Source organism: Mustela erminea, chromosome 21 (assembly GCF_009829155.1).
Source record: "Mustela erminea isolate mMusErm1 chromosome 21, mMusErm1.Pri, whole genome shotgun sequence".
In the NCBI taxonomy this organism is placed as follows: Eukaryota; Metazoa; Chordata; class Mammalia; order Carnivora; family Mustelidae; genus Mustela; species Mustela erminea.
In genome coordinates, this window is record NC_045634.1 from 1,610,974 (window position 1) to 1,620,275 (window position 9,302).

Here is a 9,302-nt window from a genome sequence, read left to right on the forward strand (position 1 = left end):
CACCACTGGAAACCTTGGCTAGACTACTAAAGCTTTGACCAGCACATCATATTTGAGAGAGATACGCCTACACTCAGATATGACCAAACAGCTTTAAAGAACTAAGATTGATGTGAACTGCTGCGATCTGAGAGCAGTCAAGATAGAATTCTTGAAACATCTTTGGTGCAAAAAGAATGGTTTTATTCAAGCATGGGGACAGGACACACAGAAAGAGCTACACTGGGGTTGTGGGGAGTAACTAATTATATCCTTTCAAGTTGGGAGTTGGTTAGGGATAGCCTAAGTCTCTAAGGAATTTGGAAGCAAGGCTTCCAGGACCTTGAGGGGCGAGCTTCAGGAAAAGGTCGTTTACTGTCTAGTAAAACCTTAGTCATGAGACCCTTCAAGATGGTATCAGTGGGCTATTTGTTTAGAGGATGATTGTTAACACATAACTTGGGAGGGTGGGTGGAGCTAAAGTAAGCTTCTAAAGGGATTTACATATGTTAAAGATTTATAGGATCTCACGAGGTTGTCTAATGTCAAGCTAAGGTTGTCTTTTGCTTCTAGCAAAGTATTAACATTTAGGCAGTTGAGTTCCTGGAGGAAAGTCACTCTGCCTGTCCCAAGTATTTATCTATGGACTCTAAGTTATAAGAAAGTTTAATTTTCTTCCCCTATATTTCTTTAGATTTTGTTCTCTACATCAAGGTTGACTTTGCGGAGCCAATAAAAAGCCTCTTGGCAAACACCTTGCTTACAAGATTCCAGCAAAGTAATATTAAAAAGAGCTTATATTGGGGCACCTGAGTGGTTCAGTCAGTTAAGCATGGGACTCTTGAACTCAGCCCAGGTCTTGATCTCAGGGTTATGAGTTCAAGCCCTGCATTGCGCTCCACACTGGGTGCGAAGCCTACTTAAAATAAAAAATAATTTTAATTTTTTTTTAAAAAAGAGTTTATATAATCCAAAAACTATATATATGTATATACATACATATACATTTATTTATTTATTTATTTATTTATTTAAAGGGAGGGGATGCCTGGGTAGTGCAGTCAGTTCAGCATCTGACTCCTGATTCTGGCTTGGGTTGCGATCTTGGGGTCATGGGATCAGGCCCCATACTGGCCTCCACACTCAGTGCAGCATCTACTTGGGACTCTCTCTGCCTCTCCTCCACCCCATAAATAAATAAATATTTTTTAAAAATAAAAGAGGAGAGGATACCTGGCTGGCTCAGGTGATAGAATGTATGGACTGTTGATCTTGGGGTCATGAGCTCAAGCCCAATACTGGGCACAGAGCTTGTTTAAAAATAAATTTTAAAAAAAGAGAGAAAAAAATCTATAACCAATTTCTAAAAGAAAGAGCTTATATGGTCAATCACTATTGTTGGCAAAGCTTAAAGCAAAGAAATTAGTTTTACTCTTCAAAATGAGGGTATAACTGTAGAGGGAAGAAATGTTTACCCTTTTGTCTGTTTTGATTCTAATCCTCTTAACTGTCTTTGAGGTTCTGCTCTAAGTTGGACTGGCTCCTGAATTATTCTAGTTTCTTCAAAAATTTGGCTCCGACTCTCCAAACGAATGTTTCCACTTTTCTCCCAGCCTTCTGATTTGGAATCACCAAGAACAAAGACTGCCCTTGGATCTCCTTGGGAGGCACTCCAGGTCCTTTTCATCACCCAGATGGCAGCCAGACTTCAGGGACTTAAAGCCTGGAAATGCATCTCACTGCTGAAGAAGGCTCTACCTGACATGGGGTCCTTTACAAGCCCTGGAGACCTCCAGATTCAACTGAACAGGACAGGAAGGAGCTGACAGCAAAGCAGAGTGCTTCCTCCCAAGATGCCACGTCAACACTTCATACTTCAAAAGTGAAACTCTTTCTTCCTCCTTTTCTGTCCTTTACTCTGGCACTGGCCTGGAAAGATAACGCCATCATCTGTATCACCCAGGCCACTGCTAAAATGGGTAACTTCTGGAATTTACAACAACTTTTTATGTTAGGCTAAGAGGAAACCTAGCTGACCCTTTGGCTTGAACAGGAAAATACAAACAATCCCTGTGAATGAATCCATTCATCACGCCCATGTAGCAGGAAGTGCCTTGTGCCCCCAAAAGAGTTTATCTTTATCTGTGGTGGTTATCACTATGAATGCTGCTTAGTCTAACTGTGGGCCTAAGAACTAAGGCCAAATGAACTAAGACAGCTCACCGATTCACCCTCCAGGACTGACACTGTCCAGTTAGAAAGGAATTACCAGAAGGCATTCACGACTCCAACTCACGTCCTTTGGCAGGACCACACTTCATTGGTTAGGAGTACATGTCAACGAGAATATGTTCAGAAACCTCTCCTAAACTCTTAAGGATAATGCAAAATCCAGTGCTAATGACAACAGTTGCCCAATAAAGATCCTATAGAAAGTTGTTCTTAATAACGGGATAGCCCTTGGTTATATTTTAGCCAAAAAAAAGAGATGTCTGAACTATGGCTAAAACCACCGGCTGCATCTGCATTCATGCATTCACACTTCTGGGGAAGTTGAAACGCGGACATATGATCATGGAGCAAGCCACCTGGCTTACAGTGGTGACTCCTTCACCAGGGTCTGTCTTTGACTCAACTGACCTTGATTTTGATTAGTTTGGGACTTGGGGACCCATATGGCTCTGAAATGCACTCCAGACACTGGGAATTATCCTGCTTGTAATAATCACAGAAGTTCTAGCCTCTCAAAAGCTCTCAATACATGTTTACAGCCACTAACCACCACGCAAATGATCTGCTTAATACATGAACATCAGAAATAAACGAAGAAAAAGACCAACTTAAAAGACCGTAAACCTTGAAATTGTGGCCTATGAATCTCACAAAGCTTAAAACAAGGGCGCCTGGGTGACTCAGCTGGTTAGGTGTCTGCCAGGTAATAATACTGGGGTCCTGGGATGGAACCCTGCATCATCCACTCCCTGCTCAGTGGTGAGCCTTCTCCCTCTCCTTCTGCCACTCCCCGGCTTGTACTCTCTGCCAAGTAAATAAATTTTTAAAAATCTAAAAAACAAAACAAAACAAAAAACAACATGACCTATGCATACCACACAAAGGATCAACAAAATTTCAGATTTTGTTCAGATTTGGAGCTGAGAGTGCCATTAGAGCCTTATACTTAAATCACACCTCTCAGTTACGCCGAGAATCTGATCGAAAGGTGGAAATTGCTGGGCGTCTGGGTGGCTCAGTGGGTTAAGCCTCTGCCTTTGGCTTGGGTCATGATCTCAGGGTCCTGGGATGGAGCCCCAAATCGGGCTCTCTGCTGAGCAGGGAGCCTGCTTCCTCCTCTCTCTCTGCCTGCCTCTCTGCCTCCTTGTGATTTCTCTGTCAAATAAATAAACAAAATCTTTAAAAAAAAAAAAAAAAGAAAGAAAGAAAAGAAAAGAAAGGTGGAAATTATTAACAAGGAGACAGCAGGCCCCAAATGCAGTCACTTATGGTACACCCCACCAAGACTTAATACCTAACTGCACCTTCACCTCTCAGAAAAGTGACCTTTAGGCAGCCAACCTGGAACTTCCTGGTCAGCACTGGACCCCTTTCATTACCCTTAGAAGAACATCCTGGCCTAAAATGCATTCTTTGCTAATGATTTCCTTTTTTCCTTTCCCTCTCTGCCTCTTAAAACATTTCCTTCTCTGCTGCTTGAGGGAGCTTCCTTCCGTTTGCTAGATGGGATACTGGCCAATTCATGAATTACTGAATAAAGCCAATTTGATCTTCACATTTACCCAGCTGAGTTTTGTTATTTAACACCCCTTCCGTCTTCAGGCTCTGGGGATTTCTTTACATAGCACAGATGTCAAATCTTTTGTCAAACCTGTCAAAGACATGTGTCATACCATGTTTTCAAATAGTTCTTTTTAGTTTCCTTGCTCAGTTTTGATAGTTTTCATTTTCAAATTTATAGTCACTATCCATTTTGCATAGTTGGAATAACTAATCCTTTTATCCATATTCTTGATTCTCTGGTAGTGGGTGGAGTAAGTTTCTTGATTTATGCTTCATTTTCCATAGGAATTTCAGACTTTAACAGTTTTTTTTTTAAGATTTTATTTATTAATTTGACACAGAGAGAGAGACAGCACGAGAGGGAACACAAGCAAGGGGAGTGGGAGAGGGAGAAACAGGCTTCCTGCAGAGCAGAGAGCCCAATGTGGGGCTCAATCCTAGAGCCCTGGGATCATAACCCGAGCTGAAGGCAGATGCTTAACAACTGAGCCACACAGGTATCCCTAGACTATAAAAGGTCTTAGTAGTCATCATAAGGATGCAACTCCCAAGCCATCCACTATGACATCTAAATTGAACTTGATGCTCAGTTTCAAGAAAAAGCTGCCAACTTCTGATACTGATGACCTTAGAAATACCAGGGTAACACTCAATGAGTATTATATCCAAAACAATTCTTTCCTCCTCTCCTGTCTACAGTGTTCTGTGCCTGAGTAACTGTGCCGTTGATATATTAGAATTTTGTTTCCAAATATTTAATTTCTGGTTCTAGCTCTCTGTTCATGAGTTTCTTTGAGGAACAAATTTTTAAAGACATTGTCTATTTACTATTATTTTTTTCTTTCTACTAAACTGGAGTCCTCAAATCAAGCAGAGACTGAGTTCTTAGGAGGAAGTTGTCCAGCCCGAACCTGAACTCCAGGTGGCACTAAAAGCTTAGCTGTCCTCTCAACACAGCTTCATGAAGGTTCTGGAGTGGATCACTTAAAAATATTAATATGTTCTCCCTCACTCCACTGAATTACTATATACAAACCACCTTTTTCCTAAAATAATTCCTGCTATTAACTGGTGCTAATTCTTTATGAAAAAGAATTGCCCCCTGACAACTTAGGACTGGCGTGATTACATAACTTCTTAGGGTCCATTTCCTCCAATATAAAAGGGGGGTAGAAGAGACAGAGTCAGGGGTGGGGGAGGCAGTTAATACAAAATGTTATCCGCTAAGATGGTTTCCCAAAACTCACTTTGTCTTTGCCCTACAAGATTCTGTTTGGGGAGGTGGGGCCGTCTGAACTACACGCACCGACGCCAAACCCCCCCATTCTGATACAGAAAGGGGGATGGGAAGAGGGGGGCAGGGGACAGGCAGACCTTTCCCCAAACCCTGACCAAGTAGGGTTTGCTGCATTTGACGGATCCCACAATCGCTGAACAAAGCATCCCCCGGGGAGGAGCTGGGGGCTATCATCGGGGCCATCAGGTCCCAACGGAGCCCTGGGATGCCCGTTTCGGGGGCTCTAGGGAGTACTTTTCACCATCCCCTCCCCCGAGAAAGGGGAGACCAGGCAGATCATGAAAACACGAGCGGAGCTGAGCGCGGACACTCCCAGCCGCGCAGGAGACTCACCCCCGGCAAAAACACCCCGCGCGGCCCCTCCCAGGCCAAGAACCTCGTTCCGTGGCTTCCCAGCGAACCCAGGCCGCGACTGTCCCTCGCATCACCTCAGAGGGAAAATGTGGCTGCGGGCGCTCGCTACGGGCGTTCGAGTTTCGCCAGCGCCTGGGACCGACGCCCCCCCTGCGCCGCCGGCGCAGTTTTTAACTCCAGGTCGGACGTGCGCTCGGGAGTTTGGTGCCCGCGGGGCGGAGGCTCTTCCCCGCCCAGGGCAGGCCCGGGCTGCAGCGCGGCGTGCCCCGTCGGCGGCCCCGGACAGCGGCTCCCGCGCTCCAGCCGCCCGCCGCAGCCACGCGCCACGTCCTCTGTCCCTTCGCGGAGCGGACTTGGCCGGCGCAGCGGCCCCGCACACAGAAGCTGGCGGAGGGCGGGCCGTCGCGCACACCCCTTTCCGGGCCGGTCCGCCTCTCACTTAGCCGTACGTTTGGGGAGTAACAGGTCTCCCCATCAGATGCTAAGACAAAAGTCGCCTGGAGACCTGGGTGCCCGGCAGCCTCAGGGCGCGCGCGCGGGCGAAGGGGCGCGGGGTTGCACTGCTCCGTGGCTCTCCCGGCTCCCCGCGGCCCTCCCGCGTGTTTCCCGGCCGGGTGGCGCTCTGCGACGGTCGGGCCCCTCCGCGGGACCAGCCCCAGAGCCCGCGAGGCTGACCCGCGCGGTATCTGCGACAGCGGCCAAATGTGCCGAGACCCCCCCGCCCGGGGGACGCGTACTACGGCGCACAGCGAACAGAAACTAGTTCCGGAGACCGGCTTTCTCCAGAGCGCTCGGCCGCGGCGCTGCCCAGCCGGGAGGGGGCGGCGCGTTGTCCCGGGGGAGGGGACAGTCGCGCGGACCCAGCGGAACGGGCGGCGGAAGGGGGCGCAGCGGCCCGGGGTCCGCTGAGCAGCCCGGGCGGGAGCCGCGGCGCGCACTCACCTCGCGGCGGGGCGGCCTCGGCATCGCGCTCCGGGGAGCCTCCGGGGGCCAGCAGTGCGGCGCTCAACACCGACGCGGCCAGCAGCAGCGCGGCCAGCGCCGGGCCCGCGCCCCGCGCCCCGCTCATGCCGCCCGCCGCCGCCTCGGACACCGCTTCTCCGCCGCCGCCGTCGCCGCCGCGCTCCCGGGTCCTGCGCTTCTCCACGGCGCACGGCCGCGCGCCCGTCATCGCCTCCCTCCCGGCCGCCGTCACCGCCGCCGCCTGACTCACCCTCGGGGGCGGGGCGAAGCGGGAGCCGGGGGCGGGGCGCGCGGGCGCGCGGGCGCGCGGGTCGCTCCGGCGTCCAGGCCCGGCGTCGGAAGGATCCGCGAGCGCAGTGAGGGGCCGAGAGTCTCTCCCAGCGCGTCGGGCACTTTGTCCCGCGGACACAGGCCGCCTGCAGGCCACAAGCCTCGGCTTTCCAGTCTCTGGCCACTCCCCTGAGCAACTTTCTGCCCCAGCGCCGGGTACAAACGGGCGTTAGTGTCCTCTGCCCCCAGTTCTGGAAATGCCTTGGTAAGCAAGACAGCCAGAGCCCCAGCTCCTAGGGAGTTCACCCTCCAGAGGCAGAGATGCGCCTCCAAAGCCACCGTGAGGTGCCCGCACCCTGAAGCTCTGTGTCGGTCTCCGGTGCAGTTAGAGGCGCGCGGGCACGCTGACGCCGCAGGTGCGCTCCTGTGCACCCGCGAAACTGTCACACGTTTGAGACACGTTCGGTAATGCTTGTAGCACAGTGCGTGGGAATTTCAGAAACCTGCGAACACTCTAAACGTCTGTCAGTGGAGAAAAGGGGTAAACTGCGGTATAATATATACAGCTGTAGAAATGATCTCGAGTTATGGCTCTCAACATGGATGAGGCACAAAAATAAAGCTGAGGGCAAAATGCAAGTTGCACAAATACCTTTGGAATAACTTATATGTAAAGTGTAGAGCCAAGAAAAACAATACTATATGTTGTTTAGATATATATGCACATGTAATAAAAGTACAGAGACCTGTGGAAAGATAAACACTCAATTCAAGGAATGGTTGGGAGTAGGGAGGGAGCAAAATATCATTACCCTGGGCTTGGGCTGGCAATGTTTCGTAGCTTAACTACGGTGATAGGCATATGAGTGATCCCTATATTACTTTATTTTAAAGATTTTGTTTATTTGTCAGAGAGAGATCACAGGCAGGGGGAGCAGGAGGGAGAGGGAGCAAGGAGCCCCATGCGGTGATTCATCCCACGACCCTGGGATCATGACCTGAGCCAAGGGCAGACGCTTAACTGACTGAGCCACCCAGGTGCTTCCCCCGTATTATTTTTCATACTTCTCTGTATGTTTGAATTACCTGACAATTTTTTAAAGCGATAGCACAGTATGATGAGTGCTGAGTTGGTAGAAGAACAAGATGCTAAGATAGTATTTGACAGAAGCACGCAAGCTAGTCTGGGAAGACTCCCAGGAAGACTGACATTTAAACCAAGTTTGAGGGATCTTGGCCAGGGCAAAGGAGGAAGTGTTCCTAACAGAAAGAACAGCCCTTGCACAGGCTCCGAAAGCAGGAACCCAGTGTTAAATGAAGCAGAATTCTGCGACAGAGCTAGTCAACAGAATGAGGTTTGTGCAGGTGCTTGGGTGGATTAGTGGGTTAAGCATCTGCTTTTGGCTCAGGTTGTGATCCCAGGGTCTGGGGATTGAGTCCCACATCAGGCTACGTGCTCAGCAGGAAGCCCGCTTTTCCCTCTGTCCCTGCCCCTTTCCCTTCCCCAGTTGTTCCATTTCTTTCCGTCTCTCTCTTGCAAAAATAAATAAAATTTTTTTAAAAGTAACTGAGTTTGGGCTTCTTCCTAAGGACCATAGCAAGCTGTTGATGAGTTGTAAGAATAACTTTCAGGAAAATGATGGTCATGGACTGTCTCACAGTGGTGGTCACATTATTTTTCTCAGAGAAAACAAGCCTCTATGCCTGAATGTCAGAAAAAGTTCAGTTACTCCCTCTTTCTTCTTTGCCCCATGGTTCAGAATCTTAAGACTCAAGGAACAGTGGTGTCTAGGCCATCTGGCAAGTCCACTGCCACCAAGTTGTCTACTGTCCAGCAGCTGCTTCTGGTCCCCACAAAACCAGAATGGGCTACAGGGACCACTGGGTAGATGTATCCCTTTCCCTTCTCTCCTTGAGTACAGCTCTTTCAGCTTTGTTCCCATGGCCAGGAGAGCCTGGAGTTCCTGTTTTAGAGCAGTGCTTGGCTGTCTACCTAGAGTGCCCTTCCACAGATACCTGCTGGCTCCCTCCCTCACTTCACCCAGGTCTCAGCTCAACTATTAGCTTTTCAAGGAGGCTTTCCCCATTACCCTTATCTAAAGCTAAAACATCCTCCACCCCTGTGCCTCACTGTATCTGCTTTGCTTTCTTCCTTGTATTCATCTCCACCTGACATTATAGTATGTATTTGTTTATTGTTTCTCTGGCACTAGAGTGTAAGCTCCATGAAGGCAAATAGTTTGTCCTGAGGACAAGAACCTCCTCTGTTAGGCTATGCTGCACTAATGAACAACCCCCAAATCTCTTAGCTTATCTCAACAGTTTACTTCTTACTCACACTTATACCCAAAGCTTCATTGCAACAGGAGCTTCTACCACTCTTGCAGCAGTGGAGGGATAATGTAGCAAACCCCACACTGGCTCTTAAAGCTCCTTCCCTAAAGAGATGCCTGTGACTTGAATTCACATTTTAGCATCCAAATCAAGTCACATGGCTGCATGCAATGAACATGTGTGGGGTGGGGGGGACCACTGAAGGAAATTCAATACCCATTCAACCCTCAGCTAATAGAAGGGAATAGAATAGAAGGGAATTTCTTCAATGTGATAAAGAGCATCTACGAAAACCTTAGCGCTAACATGA

At 48.9% G+C, this 9,302-nt stretch overlaps 1 protein-coding gene across 1 annotated transcript in view; it reads right to left on the reverse strand.

Annotated features, from left to right (window-relative positions):
* HGSNAT (heparan-alpha-glucosaminide N-acetyltransferase) overlaps positions 1–6,639 on the reverse strand; it is a 48,911-nt gene extending 42,272 nt beyond the window's left edge. Inside the window, exon 1 of the mRNA XM_032328780.1 lies at positions 6,368–6,639. Coding sequence (XP_032184671.1) covers positions 6,368–6,596 — 229 coding nt within the window. The 5' untranslated portion in view covers positions 6,597–6,639. The remainder of the gene's footprint in view (positions 1–6,367) is intronic.
* Positions 6,640–9,302: the final 2,663 nt, after the last annotated feature.